Consider the following 18,679-nt stretch of genomic DNA (forward strand, 5'->3'; position numbering starts at 1 on the left):
GGGGCCGCTTGCCCGACTGTCCCCTCCGCCCGCGGAGAGCCCCCGGGCCGGAGAAGGGAAGCGGGACGGGGCCCCGGGGCGGTTGGGCCTGAGGGAGGAGCTGGGCCCGCGGGTAGCCGCGGCGGGCGGGCAGCTGAGGTGCCTGGGGTGATGGGAGTTGTAGTCCCGGGAATGTGAAGGGCGCCCAGGCGGTGGCGGAGGCGGCCGGGACGCTGATGGGAGTTGTAGTCCCGGGAGCGGGGTCCTCGGGGTGGGGTCCCTCGCAAACGGGGGGGAGGGGGCGAGCTCGGGATCTGCTGACTCCCGGGAAGAGGGAGGTGGGGGGAGGGAAGGAAAGGAAGGGCTGCCCCCCCTTAAGGCCAGGAAGACAGATGGGGGGGCAGATGCGAGGGGGGGCAATATGCAATAGAGAATTGGGGGGGTCTCTGCGGGGGAATTTGTAAAGAGAAGGGGCATACCCTGCCTCCTCCTCTCCTCCCCCCCCGTTATATTTTTAAGACGGAAAACGTGCTCCTCCTGCATTTCCCATCCTGCTCTTCCCCCCCCCGTCCCATTTTGGCCCAGTTGGGGGAGGGATACGAAGATGCAAACTTTGCCTCTTCTATTTCAACAGATCGTTCCTATATGCGATTAACAGAGAAGGAAGACGAGACGTTGCCTATAGATGTAAGTGGTTCCCTGCTTTCTGCATGGAGTGCAGACCCCAGAATCGCAGCTTGGACCTCAAGAGTAGCTTAATGATAAAGGAGGAAGCAAACAGAGCTCAAGGCCTGGCTGGATTTCAACTGCTGCCGGCTCTTCATTTTCTTGGCACGCTTGATGGGCTTTGCCAGTTGTAGCCTGTGGCAGGAATGAAACCCTCCACATTTGGCACTTTCCCCTCCCTTAAAAGCATCCCTCTAGGAATTCCTTCTTGTCCCCACTTTTGCTCTGGTTCAACTCCCGGGGTTCTGCAGAGTAAACCACCTAATCCTTCTGGCATTTGGCTAACATATCTTCCACTCACTGATCCTGCCCTCATTGCATTCTTTCTCCTCTCTTTTTTCTCAGTGTTTTTGATTTTTTTTATTGACTTTGAACTGGTCAGGAGTGCTCACAAAGCCAGATTGCAAACAGTCCAATGTCTTTGCTATAGAAACCTATGTAATAGTTTTAATTGCAGTAAAGATTGTTCATTTACTTTTTCTCACATTAAGGCATAATAAGGCATTCCGTGTCTCAAACCAGATTTTGGTCCACCGTGTTACCCCTTTTCTAACCCTGGTACTTCTGAGCTCAAAAAGGAGAACTACCTTGAATACAGAAGCCTCAACAAGGAACCAAATTATGGTGGAGTGGCTTTCTGAAAACACTCAGCTGTCATTTTTCATCTGTTTATAGATTGTTCTTCAAACTCTGCTGGCCTTTGCAGTTACCTGTTACGGGATTGTTCATATTGCAGGAGAATTTAAAGATATGGACGCTACTTCAGAGCTAAAAAATAAGTATGTTCCTTTCTCTTTCCTCCTCGATTGCTACTTATTATAATTGCTTGTCTCCTGGATGTTTTCTTGCTATTTCAGGCTAAGTAGGAGGGGACTCTTACTCTTCTGCTCGAACGGGAAAACAAAGTGTTGTTGGCCTAGATGCCAACAAATAATGCCAGGGGAGATAAAAGACTCTGCTCAGTGTCTTCCTCTGAGAGAGGATCATATGGGGCCTCCTCTTGGTGCTTCCCCCCCCCCTCAGAATAGTTCTGCCAGGGGAATTGGTTATGGGAGCTATATTGTAGGCACATGCGAGAAGCGCATGTTGAACCTGTGAGGAAAAGACTATTAACAAGAATGAGCTCTCTCAAAGGTTGTTTAGTCAGTGGCAAAAGGGGTGATGGTAGTGAAGAAGCAGTGCACAGGTCACTTTTCATGAAAAATGGTGACATTTTGACTGAATGATATGAAACTTTAAACCAGAAAGCTTTCCTTGAATGTAGGGCTGCTGCTATTACTTATTATTCTTGTTCTTCTGAGAACAAGAATTTAGGACATTTTGGAGTGAGTCTCGTGCTGTTGTTTTTCTCCCCTTTTCCACTAACCCATCCGTCTGGCTTGGCTTCATTTACAGGTTAGCTTCTCAGAATGCGTGAAGCAAAAAAAGCTCATTTGCCAAGTGTGCACTGCCCTCCTCGGCCCTTTTAGGGAGGGCTTGAGGCTGATGGCCTTAGGAATGAAATAACAGCCAGCAGAAGTTTGGGGAAATAACATACTGTATCGCGATTAATAGCAAGCCTAAGCTAACGAGTTGAGTTTGCACAGATCTTGAAGCAAGGCCAATTCTGCAATGGTTGTGTAAGTGTCAGAACTTGTCAAGGCTGACAAAGGGCATGGGGAAAATCAGTTGTAGGATTGTACAGTGGGAAGGGATCATAAGGTCCAGCCCTCTGCAGTATGCAAGCAAACTAATTAAACCGTCCTTGAGAGATGGTTCTCCAGCCTTAGAACCTCCCATAGGTAGAGAATCCACCATCTCTGTAGGCACGCGTGTTCTTGGTCCAAATGTTGCTTAGCAGTGGTTCTGAATTTTTTTTCTCTGCTGCTTGGGATATGGCAGTAATGTTTTATCTTGCTGCCACTACTCCCTTGCAGGGGAAGAAACAGGTAAGATTTAAATTACGTGTGACCATGATATTTGTTAATACCAATGCCTAAAATTCATTGTCTAAAATACCAGTGTCTAAAATTCTCTCTGAAATTATTGTCTGCTTGCCGACTACAGTAACTGTTCTGATTCAATGTTAATTCCATTCTCTCCCGTTTTCCTTTTGTTTTAGGACATTTGACACATTAAGGAACCATCCATCCTTTTATGTATTTAATCACCGGGGTAGAGTGTTATTCCAGTCCCCAGACACTGTCCATTCTTCCTCCAGCCAGGATGCTTTGTCATCCAGCACATCACTGAAGTTGCAAAAACTTGAACCTCTCCACCGTTAAAAGTTTTTTATAGACGATTCTAAAAATAGGACACTGAGTTGTAATATTGGAGCTGGATATAAACACTTTTTTAAAAATTTCTGGAGCAGTATTTATATTGATCTTCCAGGCTTTATAGTATGTGTGTGCGTGCATGTGTATCCACACACACATGCACGCTCATACATGAATCTATTAAAATATATTAAAAGGACTTTTGAACACTGGTCATGACAACTAAATTGTGAATTGGCAAACAGTGAAAGTTACTGCTAAAATTATGCAGTGCAATATGCATTTTACCTTTCATTAAAGCACTATGGTTAACTCACTTCTGAATTATCAAAATCTGTATCACCAAGTGCAGATGATTTTAATAAGCACAGAAAAGGATATGTTGTATTATTTTGTTCAACAGTAAAATAGTTGCGGGTGGCTTGTCTGCTTTGCTGTCTCGTAACTCTCCTTCCACACGTGGTAATTTCTGCATCTCGTTTATTGGTGCTCTGTGTAGAATATCTCCTCGCAGAGCCAGTCAAGATTAATCTTTTACAAGTAGGAATTTAGCCAAGATTTTGCCAAAGGGGTATGGACTTGATTATTAGCCATTGACTGCAAGTTCCCCGAAATGCTCAGAGATTATAAAAAGTGTGTGCTTTTTGAGAAGTCACAATGGCCAGGTCAGCTGTAATCCATTCACTTCTGTCATCAAGTTCTTTACTTATATCACGTCGTCATCCATATAGCTTGTAGCCAAGAGGAGCTGGATTGAAAGACTACGATTCCTTCGGTGAAAAGGCTTAAGTGGATGGAAATGGTAGTCTAAAACATGCGAGGTGACAGGCAGATGGGGAAGACTGACTTAGGGAGGAAAAAAGTAGTTTGACAGCATGCAAAGTTTGCAGACGGAATAGACTTGGATTGTCTTGCAATGATTTCGGTTTTTGATAGTGCCTTTTGATTTAGCTCCCACTCTCGTGTGCTTTTAAAAACAGGATAAAGGCAGTGTTCTTGTTCGAGCAAGAGAACACGTTCAACTCATTTTTCCACTGTGCTACGTTTTCAAACCTAATTGTATTGGATCACCAGGCTTCTTCCAGATTTACCCACCTTGCAATATTTGGGATGCTCCAAGTTCCCTTCAGTTCAATAAGTTTGCTCCAAGCTTGATTTTTCACAGAATGTAACCTATTTCAAAACTAGCAACTAAAGATGTAGAGAAGTTGAATGTCTTGTCTTCAAGAGCATTGCCCCGTGCGTTTCCGGGGACGAAAGTCGGACTCTGAGTGGGTGACAAGTCGGATGTGCTCGTGATTAAAATAAAATGCATGCACTTTACAGATCACGGGATAGGATCTTTCCCTTAGATGACAACTACTCCAGGGCAGGAAAACAACGTACAGAAACTGCTTGAACCCAAGAGGTTTTTTTTTTATCTTGCCAGAGAAGCCGTGCTCTGGCCAAAGAATCAACTCCAGACTTGACTGTGATAGATATTGGCCTTTCAAAATCTGGCACCGGTGCCAATTGATTCAATACTGTGGTCCTTCCTTTGAATTAAGCTCAGCCTTAGCCTTGCATTCTTTTTTTAGGTGAAACTTGTCAGACATGTATAAGGCGGTTGCGTAGCTCTGTTGGTCATCTTCCTCCTAATATTCTGGTGTTAAAATAGCTGCCCATTGGCTATTCTGTCTCCTGCTCCTTTCTGGGTGATTGTTTCTTCTAGCAGGTTTTTAATTCAGTTTTGTATCTAATAACATTCTCCAGCCCAAAATTCAAAACAATGAAGTGGGCAGTTAATAGGGATTGTGACATCCAAAACAGCTCTATAAAATACAGTGTTTGCTGTTTTAGTATACACTGTTCCAAGCTGGGGTCCTTGTTTGTTCTTTCTCCTGACCCTAATCGGGGTCCAGTTTTGCCAAGAACTTGCAAATTTTGCTACAAAATGGCAGTCTTTCTCCGAAGTCAGTCGTTTTGTGTATTTGTTATGGATTTTGCACTCTGTTCAAGCACCTTCTGGGTCTCTTAAACTTGCAAGAAATGAACAGGTTCCCTTTCACTATCCATGGTTGTTACAAATGTGCAAATTTTGTTTCCCTTTTTGCTCTTGCAATGTCCAATAAAGAACTAATGTTATTCCAAAACAGAGTAAGAATTATTTTTGCAGATGCAATATTTTTTTACTGGTGATGTAAACTTGTGAAATGGGTTCTTAAATCTAAAGGATTATGGATTTCTCTGAAGGGAGAGGTGAAAGTACTTAGAAAAAAAAAAGACTGATCAATTTTTGGGCTCCTAAACTGGTTCATTATACGCCTTAGTTCAAGAAAAAGGGAAATGACTATGCTTTCAGTTAATACAAGGCTTTGCCACCTCCTGTCTTTCTGGCATCTGTAAATAAGCCCTTAATTACAGTCCCACAATTGAGGTGCGTTAAGGGATCAACGGGCCTAATTCAGGGGAACATAAAATTGAAAATGCCCGCTTCGAAAAGTTTCCAATATTTCTGAAAACAGCCTTGCTTGATCAATGTATTCTTGGCTGCACTGGATGAAATTGCCAGAGCTGTTGCACCCCACCTCTGGCAATCACAAGCCAGCTTTCCTCTCCCTGGAGATACTACACAAATCAGAACTGGGTTTTATTTTTAGTACTCTCAGGATCATTGTGCTACTTTCTTTCGACGTCTGCAGGGAAAAATTTGCCTCGATTTAAGGCTGGAACCAGGCCTGCCAATATAATCAATAGTTTTTGCATGCAATCTGACTTTTTTGCCTGCAGCTGTCAGGTACTGTACCTTTGTAGTAAAACCTAGCTGATGCAACACAATCTTTCAGTTCTGAGCAACACCTACGTCCAGTTAATTCTTATTATCCTGCGATGAACTACTGGAAGTGACAACCAGATTTAAACATCTAGACTTCCCCAGGACACGATGTTTCTAGTTATCCTTGTGACTGAAGTCAGTGGAGCAAAAGCAGACAGTTCTTCAGCCTGTGCTCTAAACAGTGGAAGAAAGGTAATCTATGTTAGGGATCCCTCAGCCCACAAGCCATTCAGAACCGGGCCGTTGAAGTGGGCGAGCGTGTGCGGCATCCCCACGGTGTGAGCAACAGGCGAGTGCACACTCCTTTCGTGAGTGATGGATGCACTTGCTAGCCACTTGCGCAAATGGAGCTGCGCGTGTGCACCTGCTTGCTGACTGCTCGCACAGAATCATCCCCCCCCCCTTCTGCAAAGCCAGAAAGGGTTGGGGGAAATCAGCCTTGATGCTCAAGTTTCCAAATTGCAGCTACAAAACTTAAACCAGCCAGCTTTCTCCCCCAAGTCAAGACGGATGCAGGCGTGAGCATCCCACAGCCCGGGCTGGTTACACTTGTGAAGTCACCAGACCTGCCTCTTTTACCATCAGCCCAATCGCTCCCTTATCTGGACAAGAGGGGTGGCTAGCAGGTTGTCTCCAGTTGTTTGGGATGCCAATTCCCAGTTGTCTGCAACTGGCCCAAGCTGAAGCCTCTGGAGCACATCACTCCCTTTTTGTTCAGCAATCGCACAAAAACTCTTCCCCCCAAAAGCAGATACATAGCTCAGCAAACGCAAGTTGGAGCTGGATGGGACAGGCTGAAGTCTAAAGGGACAATCCTACTCACCCCGGGACAAAAGTCGCCCGCTTAGGCCTGCTTCAAGGCAGGTGGACAGAGCACCACAGCAAGACAACCTTGAGGCAGTTCGGTTCAACAATGAGAAAAGAGACTCAGGAGGGGCACCGTCTGCTCCTTTCCAACCACATTTTTCACAGACAACTGGAAGGCTAATAAAACCATTCCCCATTCAGATCAGGCACTCCTTAGAAAAATCATAAAATGATTTTTATTATGTACAAGTGCTCAAAAAATTCTCTCATATATATAGATATATTTATATATATGTATAGATGTTCTATGTACACACACGCACGGCATTTGATATCTCAAAGTAAGGATCTGTTAAACAACACTGTCCAAAATAGCTTCTCGTATGAACATTTAAAAAGTAAAATTCATGTGGAGGGCGGGAAGGGCAGTTCTTTTTCCTGGCTTTTGTTTCTAAACCCCCAAGTTTCCTTTAAGCGCCTCCAAAGCCAAGTCCACGAGAAGAGTCTCCGTCCTCCTCACCAAGATGAAAGAGAACTGAAGCCTGGACCTGGGGAGCCTCGGACGCGCTTGCAGAACGTCTGCAGACAAAAGAAGAAGAAGAGGAAGACTGAGGTAGGTTGTTTAGTGGCTACCGCAGGAGCAGCAGCCGCAGCAGGCGGCCAGCCAGTCCGTCCGTCCCGGGGCTCTCGAGAGCGTCTCCTCAACCCAGACGAGCGGCGCCTTTCCTCTCAATCCAATTAACCCTGCAACCTCGTGCCTGGGTGGGCTAGCCGCTCTCGCGGGAAAGGTTCACCTTCGTGCCTGTAGCGACAAGACGCACTACCACCACGGAGGGCCTTTCCTCCTCCTCCTCCTCCTCCTCCTTCCTTTTCTTTTGTTTCTAGGACAAAGGATCGCTCCGACACAAGTGCAGAGGTAACGGGGTGCCACTCACCCCGGTGGCCTACGGCAGCCCTTTAAAGTGTCTTATAGCAAGGGTTCAAATGAGTAAATTCTCATCACCTGCAGGACCAGGGGGCGGCCCCGAGTGTCTTTCTTCGGCCCAGGGGCAGATCAGCCCTCCAAAGGTGGGTGGGGAGGGAGGAAGCCACACCTCCTGCGGCAATTTCCTCCGGTGTCCGGCGAAGGAGGTGCGCGAGCATAAACACGTCACCCTTCTTCTGAGACGCCAACAGAAAAGCCACCCGGCTGGTAGGGGCAGCGGCTGCCACATCCTCTTCCATTCCTCCACGACACAGCAAACTCCATCGCCCGGACCCGTCCGTTCCTTCGGCCGGCTCCTGCTCTTATTATCTACTGTTGACATGATTAATTCGGTTGGGAAGGCTGCTGAACTCTATTTCCTCTAGTATTCTTTCTAAGTGCTGAATTAAGACCCGTTTTTTAAACCTAAAAGAAAAAAGGGGGTGGGGAGGGGAGGGGGAGGCCATTTATTAAGGGCGTCACACTCTTCTTCCCCTGTATGTCTGAACAGACAAAGCTTAGTGTTTCTACAGATAACATTCACCGACAGAGGCCAAGAGCTCCGATCTCTCGGGAAATAGCAGAGGCCCCTTGGAGCCCGACAGAACGGAGCACCTTTGAAATATTTGCAAAATAAGTAAACAAGCCAGGCGGTAAGCAAAGCCTTCCTGTTTTCTTAATACACACCTTGTTGCTTCTTTGATAGCAAATTCAATGAAATATTTTTGAATTTCTACAGGGCCTTGTATTTCTTCTAGGAGAGAGAAGATTTTTTCATAATCTACAATTTAAAAAAAGACAGAGGGTTAGATTAGGATAGAACTGGAAGACCATCAGAGCTTTTTATTCCAACTCGGCCACCAGCCAGCTTACCAAAATTCCCACCCAGCCAACACTTCTCCTTTTCAGTTTTCAGACCGTCAAGAATGGCAAGCTACTCCTGCCCGTTCTCCTTCTGTCCTGTGTCTGCAGTCTGAGGACATATACAAATCGCTCCCAGCATTGGCCGAAAAGCAGAATAAAAAAATGTTTAAAAGAAAACGGATTGGAGTCTCTCTCCTGAACCTTCCAACGCTATGATTCAGAAAGACACAATGGAATGGATTCACACCAACTGAATCATAAATGGTCATCTATAGCACCACGGTGACAAACTTCAGAGGCACCTTGTGTTCAACCCCATCTAATCTCGTGTTGATTTAGATTAGATTTGCATCACAGAATTGTTTTCTCCTGGTTAGACCCGATTTGGAACAATTACCCAGTTCTAAGCATCATTATTTATTTACTTGGTGTATGATGAGAATGTGATGAACAGAAGTAATCATATCCACGCAATTGAAGCATCATTGTTCAAGAAGGAGCTAAAAATAAAGAAGCAGCCCCCAACCTTCTGGGCGCCAGGGACTGGTTTTGTGGAGGGTGGTTTTTCCGTGGACTGGGGGGGGGGGACCCCGCACATGCGTGGATAAGGCTTTGCTCACTTGCCCAGTTCCTGATGGGCCACAGACCGGCCCAGGGATTGGGGAGCCCTGAGTTAAAGGATCTGGAAAAGTTTACCCTACTGAAGAAGAGATGGCTAAGGGATGGTCCAAAAACATTCTTCAAATATCTGAAGGAGTATCACATGGAGAGGAATTTAGGACAGAACCTGCAAGATAAAGCTACAAGGTGGTTCAGGCTAACTGTTAGCTGACTGCACAAGCTTCAGCCAGTGGAACAGTTGGGTACACCTGTTGCGTTCTCTTCCTGTGGAGCCCCCCGTTAGCCATGTTCTGTGCTAAGCAAGGGCTGGAACTAGCGGCCTTTCAAATCCCTTCCAACTCTTAGGCTTCTAATGTATCACTCTCCGAAAAGCAGCAGTCTTTCTTCTGTTGCATTTAATGTCCTTTCCCCCCGCGAGTTCCTCCCAACGGCTTAAAACAGGAACTTGGAAAAAAAAAAATTTTTCCGTTTGATAGGTGTTACGTATTGGGTGTTTGAGGATATTTTGCAATACTTTTAAGATTCTTTATACTCATGCCAGAAAAGGAATTCTTGATGCTAAAAACTGTCAAGAGACTCACCTTGAAAAACCTCAACTTTGCTTCTAGGTGAATGGGTTTATAAGGGGTGCGGACTGGACAACTTAAGAATTTCAGTAATAACGGAGATATAACACTCCCCATGCCCTGCCTGCTAAAGCGAACAGATTTTCTTCCCAATTCGTTGTTTTGAAGGAGCGATGAAACATACGCAGTCCACCCGTGTGTCTCTTAAGAATAACAGAGTTAGAAGGGACCTTGGAGGTCTTCTAGTCCAACCCCATGCTCGGATAGGAGACCCTATAGCATTTCAGACAATTGACTGTCCAAACTCTTGTTAAAAACTTCCAATGATGGAACAACCACAACTTTTGGAGAAGAGCTGTTCCACTCATTAACTGTTCTGTTAGGAAGTTTCTCCTTAGTTTCAGGGTGCTTCTCTCCTTGATTAATTTCCACCCGTTGCTTTTTGTCCTGCCTTCTGGTGCTTTGGAGAATAAATTGATCCCCCTCTTCTTTGTGGTAACCCCTTAGATAGCGGAACACTGCTATCCTGTCTTCCCTAGTCCTTTTTTTTTTCATTAAACTCAACATACTCAATTCCAGCAACAGTTCTTCATATGTTTTAGCCTCCAGTGTCCCCTAATCATCTTTGCTGCTCTTCTCTGCACTCTTTCCAGAGTCCCAACATCTTTTTTATAATGTGGCAACCAAAACTGGATGCAATATTCCAAGTGTGGCCTTACCGAGGCATTGTAAGGTCATACTTGGAATATTGCATCCAGTTTTGATCTTTCCAGTCACTTACTTCTCCCAGGTTTCCGAACTTCCTTCATAACCTTGATTTTGATAACTTCGTTGTTTCCTTCAAACATATTGGATGTTATTTTCACTGAATTTGGCACAGTTCCAGAAGCTGGCTCCTCGAGCAGTTTTTGGTCTTCGGCGGATATACTGTAGTTTAAAGGGCCCCTGACGAGGGAATTGACTACAGGTCTATGGTCCAGTCCATCTTCCCCAACACAATTCAGTTCACCGGTCAAAGAGTCCGTATCGTTTGGCAGGTCTTCATCCACCACAGCAGCCGGGGACGGAGGAACAATATGCACCAAAGGTCCGTCCCCTGGTTTGTCCAGCAGCTGGAAATTCTCGGCTTTCTTTTCACCATTGCCATCTTGAACCGTATTGCTGTTTGTATCTGTAAAAGAGAAGTCCTGCACTGAGTTTCAAAAGATGGAAGACACTGAAAGTTCAAGCTACAAAGCTCACAATCACCAACCAAACACGGAATAAAGCTGATGGGACAAACTCTTTAACGAGACATCTTCTTTCAAATGTATAGGAAGCCTGGAATTCAAAATTCATAGCAACACAAAAGTGACAAAATTCCACGCTACGGTACAGGCAGTCTTCGACTTACAACGGTTCATTTAGTGATGGTTCGAAGTTACAACACCACTGAAAAAAGTGACTTAGGACAGTTTTTCACACTTATGACCGTTGCAGCATCCCCACAGTTATGTGATTTATATTTGGATGCTTGATAACTGACTCATATTTATGACGGTCACAGTGTCCTGGGGTTATGCAATCTGCTTTTGTGACCTTCCGACAAGCAAAGTCAATGGGGAAGCCAGATTCACTTAACAACTGTTACTAATTTAACAGCTGCTGTGATTCAGTTAACAAATGGGGTGAGTAAAGTTGTAAAATGAGGCAAAACTCACTTAACAAATGTCTCACTTAGCAACATAAAATTAGGGCTCAATTGTGATCATAAATCAAGGACTACCTGTATTCCCTTTCTTTTAACTGCACCAGGATTTCTGGGGAAAAAACTCAGCAACTGTACGGCAAAGATATCCACAATGGCACAGTGGTTAGAACGCAGTACTGCAGGCTACTTCTGCTGACTGCAGGCTGCCATCAGTTCGATCCTGTCTGACTCAAGGATGAGTCAGCCTTCCATCCTTCCGAGGTTGGTAAAATGAGAACCCAGATTATTGGGGGGCAAGAGGCTGACTCTGTAAACTGCTTAGAGAGGGCTGGAAAGCATCCCTTAACGACAGCTTATTTGCAAAGTTTATTAATCTGGTTGCCAATCTGGAAATTTTTAAGCCCCAAGTCAAAAGTTCAAGTATCCAACACCCAGAGAAGCAAGGCCAGCATCAGACAACAACAAGCCGATCAAGGAAGAAAAACATCCCAAATCAACACAAAACTGGTAGGACAGGCTGTTCCACAGATTTGGACGGCATCCTGAAAAGCTGGCCCAGGTAAGTCTCTTTCCCTTCCTTTTGTCCTGCAGAGCACACCTGAATTAGTTGAGCCACCTGCTGGTGAACACAAGAAAGCCCACTGATACACATTTTTTTTCACGCATAAAAAGAGGTGTTTTCATTCAGAAAATGTTACACCTTCAAAAGTATCTTCATTAGTATGTACATGTTTTCCCCCCAAAATAAGACCAGGTCTTATATTAATTTTTGCTCTGAAAGACGCATTAGGGCTTATCTTCCGGTTAGGGCTTATATGCGGGGAAATACAGTACTAAATGCGTCCGTCTGGCTGACAATCTTAACTGGGGCTTATATTACGAGCATCCTGAAAAATCATGCTAGGGTTTATTTTCCGCTTGGGTCTTATTATCGGGGAAACATGATATGTACATGTCTCTCTTGTGGAAGTTCCAAGGAGGGGCCAGGGTGCATCTCCCTGCCTCATCTGGCCCCTGCGACACCCAGGCCTTCTTCTGGGCAAGCAGGGCAGGGTTACAGCCAGGAGGGCATAAAGAATAAAGGATCAAAACTCTTGCATCTGGGCAACTGAGTTTATTTATTTCTTTCGTATTTTGGTGCCGCCCATCTTGTCTAGAAGCGACTTTATACCTTTATAAGCTGGCGTGGTTTTAGTACTCGGGTTGGATGAGGGCCCAGCAGCCAAGGCAGATCCTTTCCCGCCAACGTGGTTAGCCACCACTGGCGGCGACTGCGGCCGTCTCAAGAGCGGGGACATGCTGCGCCTTCTCTTCAGGGATGCCGGCGTGTTGGGCTCTCCTGGACGTTTGACTTTGTTCTGAGGACCGGCGACGAATTCATCCGCCTCGTCGATCATCATTCCCTGAGAGGAAAAGAACACCATCAGCATCACCCACGAAGGACAACAGGCTGTATCTCCTGCATCAACTCCCCCACCAGGTGAGGATGGGAGAAAGGGGATGGAGCTCAGGGTTGGGCCAGGGAGGATACAGCCCCCCACCCACCCATCCCCTACCTTTTTATCTTGCTTGAAAGGGTTTCCGAAAGTGTGAAGCCTTTTGGGCTGGTCTGGGTCAATTTCTCGAAGGGGAGAAGGCATCATCTTGAGGTATTCCTGGTAGTTCCCCATCTGTGCTACAGGAACACTGTGAAGGCAATCTGCAAGACAAGAGCCAGGTACCTCGTTTGCCAGAATCCGTATTTTTTAACCCTAACCCCCCCCCCAAGAAAAAAAATCTTATGGCTGCAATAAGAATTTCTCCTTTGGAGAAGAGCTGCATCCAAGAAACCCATGTATTGTTAGCACCTTCAATACCTCTTTCTCAACATGATGCTCCCCAAATGAGGAAGGACAGTTGCAAACGTCCTAGCCTCAAGCTCCACTATAAAGAAAACCTTCTGAGTCAGGGGTCTTCAAACTTAGCCCTTTTATGAATTGCGCTTGGCTAAGGAATTCTGGGAGTTGAAGTCCACAAGTCATAAAAGGGCCAAGTTTGAAGACCCCTGGTCTAAGTGGTTAACTCTTCTGCTGATGAGCAGTTACATCGGTGGTTTTTTCCAGTGGGCATTTCCTCCCATTTTTAAAAAGTCTTGGTCCCCAGATGCTGAAAAATGCAGACTGGGGCTCAAAGCCAAGATTACTTCTGTAGCTGACAGACAGCATCTCAGGCTAGTGAGTGGAAGCTCTCCTTTAAGAGTTGCCTTGATTTACAACTTCCAATATTAAACATTACCTGGAAAACAAGTCCAAAACAAGGGGGAAAAGAATCCTCATTCTGTAATTCAAACTGTACATAACCCACAATGCCACACCTCCAAATTACTCCCAGGCCTGAGCTCTGAGATAAAGCACCTCCTTTGCAAATATGTGGCCTTCCGTGTTCAACCCTTTATCAAGGTCTGGGAAAGACCAAACGGAGGCTACCTGGGTCATCTGGAGGCAGACGTAAAGCACTCCAGCCAAGGGATCATCCCATGCCCAACAAACCACGAGAATCCTTACCTTCATCCTGGCCTAGAATAAACTTGTGTGTTTTCAACAGGTTAGTTCTCATCCGGGTCAGTTGGTCTAAAAGGCTGCGACGAGGAATATCGTAAGCATTGCGGTAGGCCTGTGGTTTTAGATCCTGGGTTTGGGCAAAGAACACAATGGGCTTAAGTCCTGTTTTACTTCTGAAAAGTCAGGAGGCGTCCACTTCCTTCAGACCCGGCATCCAACTCACCTTATTCAAGAGCCCTATCTGGAAGCCAGCAAATTCCTTCACGTTCATTTCAGGCAGCCTCAGGGGGGAGTCACCAGAAATCCCTTGAAGCAACTGCTTGAAATCCCTGCTCTGGATGAGGGACAGGCCACTGGAGTGACTCTTCACTTTAATGCCCGTCTCTTGCGGGGGTTTCTTACCCACTGACCCTATTATCCGCTCCGACTCTATTTTTGTCTGCAATGAAAATCACAGCGCCCATTAATGACAGCCCCACAGCCCTGCCGTTGTTTATAGCATAAAGCAAACGCCCAGCACATCGAAAGACAAAGTTTGCCTTCCGAGCATCGGGAGTTTAGTTTAAATTAAAAAAAAAAAAAACCCTGCTTAAAATGAGTCCTCTCAAGGATTCACAGCGTTTTGCTAAAACACCATCACAACCATTTGTCGAGGTTATGCAAGCTTTCAAATTGCACCGTGGGCCTTTTCTTAACATATGGATGACTTAAGACTGCCAAATGGGCAGCAGAAAGCCAACTGAGAATGCTTTTGCATATAAGGTAAAGGCAGGGGAATGGCAGACGGATATCCATTGGACAGAGCAGGTCCTCAGTGTTCCTTTTTAGTCTGTCCCACTCTACAGCCTCTGCTGCAGATAACCATGTTTGCCAGGTGGGCTCTGTGCAGCTTAAAAACTTGCATGTCTGGTTTATATTAGTCCCATAAAGGCTACTGCACTGCAAAGGGATTAAAGGCTTGTGCAGAACAGGCCAATCCTTCAAAGAACACGGCAAGCAATTTAGAGCATTGACCTAGAACCTCTGTTGAACAGAATTTTGGACAGAACAACCTTCTCACCCAATATGTCACAGCAACAATTTCACTAGATTCCCCTAAAATACATCCTGGTCTCCTGCCCTTTGGGCTACAGCTCCACTTTAAGCAACTGCACTACAAATCACAGAGCCCTTTGGCCAACATTAAGTGTATGCACTTAAAAGAGAATTTGTATAATTTAAAGGAAGAAAGAGAGGGGGGAGAGAAAGAGAGAGAGAGAGAGAAGGCATTATCCTGAACTTGACTTCTAGAGAATTAACTGTTTGGGTTTTGGAAAGACACAGCCATATCCGGTTTCCAAGTATTGTTATAGACTATGTTGGATTTGAGGATTTCTTTCATCACACATTCTGGTTTTCTCATGTAACTACTAGCAAAGGTCATGGCTATCACAGGACAAACAGCAAAATTTAAGTCTACCCTGCCCAAGAGTTGCTTTCTCAAGCCTTTTGTCATGATGTTACTCCAAGTACTGTGCAGCATTGCATCCCACAGAAAACCAAGGAAATGTGTTAAATCTCAGCTACTTCAATTAGCTGCAACGCTGAGCTTTTTGCCTCCTAAGTTCTACAGTAAGTTGGGACCCTGAAGGCCTTCCTCGGATACCTCAAGATATCCGAGTGGAAGGGGAATGGGTTTTGGGTAATTCTTAATATCATCTAGTGGTAGGTAGTAGATTTCTTAACCAATTACTCAAGTTATTCAAAACAGCAAACAATAGAACGGAGGGGAAGGGGGACACTTTGCGATCAGTTGTTTTGACCTGCAACGTTACGTTTACTCAATGGGAAGTTTCCCACTCTGTGGGAAGATACCTCCATGCCATTCTTTAAAGCAAGGGTCTCCATTGCTGGCAATTTTATGACTTGTGGACTTTAACTCTCAGAATTCCTAGGCTACCATGAGGCTGGCTGAGGAATTCTGGGAGATGAAGTGCACAAGTTATAAAGTTGCCCAGGTTGGAGACCCCTGCTTTTTAAAGCATTAGGCATCCTTTAGCATTTTCCCCAAAACATGCAACTTTAATTCATAACTCAATAAAACCCAAAGACGTGTTCTTCTTAGTATTTCTTACATACTCTAAGAAAGGGATTATTTGACTAGCCTTAGTATTGTGATTTGTCTAGTTTGGTTTTGTTTCTTTTAAAAAAAAACCAGTTCCTATGTGACCTCTAGGTACCAACAGCACAGAACAACTGCTGCTGTTTCAATGCTGACAATGCTAATTATTTACAACCACAGCCCAGTGAACAATAAACAGCTACACTAAAATTGTTTGTCCTCTTCTATTTCTTGTGCTACGGGCCAGACCACCACCTATTGGAAACAGAGATGCAAACAGGCCATTTATCTATCTGAAAAATAATGGGAGGGAATGGAGGGAGGGGGAAGACATTCCTTAGGTGATTTATTTATATAACTCGAGCAACACACACTAAAAAAATAATAATAATTAATGTACTTCTAATTTCAAAGGTTTTGTCGATACTACCTGTTGGCTGAGTTTTTTAAGGTAAGAGATAACACTGTAACTAAGTCCACAATCTAAATTATCTGATATCAGATTTGCAGCTCCCATCATCCTTAGCGCTTTCTTTAATGGCTATAAGGAAAACAAAATACACAAGAGTAAGAAGAGAATCAAATCTTTTTTTCTTTAAAGAAATTGTTTGTTGTTTGTTTGTTTGAAAAAAAGAAGTCTCACAGATCAGTACATGTGAAATTAAGGCACAACAGAGTTGGTGCTCCAATATGCCATTTTTTATTTTATTTTATTTTATTTTGAAGCATGGATTCGAAGTCGTACACTCCAGTCGTTTAAGGCATCTCACGGTGGGTGTCTGGGCCACGGAACCAGCCTGGCACCCCCACCAAGTTACAGCGCAGGAGCTGGAGGCCCTGATTGCCGGGATGATGCAAGTCCACAATGAGGCATCTTGCCCAAGCTATCCAGGTAATTTCCATACTGCCCATCTAGTTCATCGGCTTCCCTCCCACCTCTGGCTCTGCCAGGAGCAGGGTTAAATGCTACCATCCCTTGCTTATACAACTAGCAGTAGTAGCCCAGAGATCTGAAGTTAATGGACCCAGCAAGGGCGAAGGGGAGAAGGAGGGAAGGAGGGGCTGAAAAAAATAAACCCCCCAAATCAATATGCTAGGCAAGAATTCCAAAACGTTTTAAGGAAGGAGTACAAAATTGCAAGCATTAAGAACTTCAGAATCCTGGCATGCAAGCCGTTTGACTCAGAAGACATGCGAAAAGATGTTCTCCTGAGGAACATCCGCCAGCAGTTCATTTGGGCCCATAAAAAGGACAAATCTACATACCACTAAATAGTAGGGAGGCATGGTTTTTATGTAGCTGTCCAATGCCTGTCGCCACTTCAGATTTGGCTTAAGTTTGTGAAACTTGAAAAGGTCATCTGCAAAGAGGAGAAACAATGCAAGTTACACACTGGGCATCAACACTTGGACGTCAAAGTAACACAACTATTTTCTGCTCCATGAGATTATCCCTCAAGAACCGAGATCCAAAGGGATGCGAGTTTCCAAGATCAAATCCCATGTTGGAACGGACAAGATTATTTTTTGTTTCTAAAGACACGCAGAATGCTATTATATGCCACAACTCCATCCAGGGTTACCACATAAAAGTAACACATCTTAAGAAAGACAATTTGGCCTAGGTGTGAAGTCACTGGAGCAGGAACAGGACAACCTGAGCTCTAATCCCACCTTAGGCAGAAGACAACTAGATAAACCTTGGACCATCACTCACTCTCGGCTCTAGGAAAAAGGGAATGACAAAACCACTTTCAAAAATTTTGGGAAGTGGTTGGACGTGTCCAGTAGTTGTGTCTGACACAAAGGCAAGGGGGAAAAAAAGAGAGAGAAATGGTGTTACTTAGTTCGAGACCTCTGAGGTAGGCCTGGGCCTGCTTCGAAAACGGTTCAGAAACAGTGCTTCAAAGCACGCTGAAACCCAGCACTTCTTCAAAGCTAGCTTCAAATTTCAGTCTGAAATTATTTTTCAAAGCATGCCATACAGCCTTAAACTGAAGCCAGGGTCTTCCTCAGCTTTCGGTGCAGTGTGTTCCTTGCATCACAACAAGAAGCTGAAACGAATGGGGCTGTGGGGAGGGGGGGCACTCCATAAATTGCAGCAACGCTGATTGTTTTAAAATAGGTAACTAAGCAACAGATGGAATTCCTGATAAACTCTTATTCAACTTTCCTGATAGAAAAGGAACCTCAAACAAGCCATCAGGAACATATTATCTTTGGGAGACACAATTGGTTGGAAATTCTTCTTAAAAAATACAAAAGTTACTTAACAAAGCCAATCATCTAAACCCAACTAGCTATCATCCAGACAAGAAGCCTCCATCTCATGCAATCTACAGCCTTCAACCAAGAATTGGGAAGGACAACTTAGAGGAGAGCCTTTGTTTTTACATCTCCATTTAGTATCTCTGCCAATTGGGACAGTAGATATTCTCAGTTTTTTAATGTAGCAAATTAACAATGCACAAAAAAAGTGGCAAGAAGCAAACAAAATCTGAGGAGCGGCCAGATCAAGTCTATGTAGTTGGAAGCCGATACAGATAAAACTGGAACAATTTATAATGTAGGTTTCTTTACCTACATATATACATTAGAAAAAAATATTACAGAAGAATAGCAAGGAGTTCCTGTTTTCTTTGACCTATAGGAACAGAGTAAGGTCTGAAGCCAACAGGAAATCTCAAGTAAAATCATATCCCCCCCCCCAAAAAAGGAGGGGGGAATAAAATCTCTTGTTTACCAGCA

General features: G+C 44.6%; 1 protein-coding gene across 6 annotated transcripts in view; it reads right to left on the reverse strand.

The window, feature by feature from the left end:
* Positions 1 to 4,372: 4,372 nt before the first annotated feature.
* Positions 4,373 to 18,679, reverse strand: part of LOC120313171 (integrator complex subunit 6-like) — a 30,242-nt gene continuing 15,935 nt past the window's right edge. For 3 of the 6 annotated variants that reach the window (XM_039354754.1, XM_039354757.1, XM_039354756.1), the window contains 9 exons: positions 17,198 to 17,292; positions 16,362 to 16,472; positions 14,054 to 14,269; positions 13,834 to 13,957; positions 12,847 to 12,989; positions 12,462 to 12,693; positions 10,382 to 10,771; positions 8,237 to 8,330; positions 4,373 to 7,975 (listed from right to left, as the gene is read on the reverse strand). In XM_039354754.1, coding sequence (XP_039210688.1) covers positions 7,876 to 7,975; positions 8,237 to 8,330; positions 10,382 to 10,771; positions 12,462 to 12,693; positions 12,847 to 12,989; positions 13,834 to 13,957; positions 14,054 to 14,269; positions 16,362 to 16,472; positions 17,198 to 17,292 — 1,505 coding nt within the window. In that variant the 3' untranslated portion in view covers positions 4,373 to 7,875. Of the gene's footprint in view, positions 7,976 to 8,236; positions 8,331 to 10,381; positions 10,772 to 12,461; positions 12,694 to 12,846; positions 12,990 to 13,833; positions 13,958 to 14,053; positions 14,270 to 16,361; positions 16,473 to 17,152; positions 17,293 to 18,679 lie in introns of those variants that run through there. The other 3 variants (XR_005558075.1, XM_039354755.1, XM_039354758.1) reach the window with 3 other exon arrangements.

The sequence above is a fragment of the Crotalus tigris genome, unplaced genomic scaffold, assembly GCF_016545835.1.
Source record: "Crotalus tigris isolate CLP2741 ecotype Arizona unplaced genomic scaffold, ASM1654583v1 scf7180000018585.330925593:3314079, whole genome shotgun sequence".
NCBI lineage: Eukaryota > Metazoa > Chordata > Lepidosauria > Squamata > Viperidae > Crotalus > Crotalus tigris.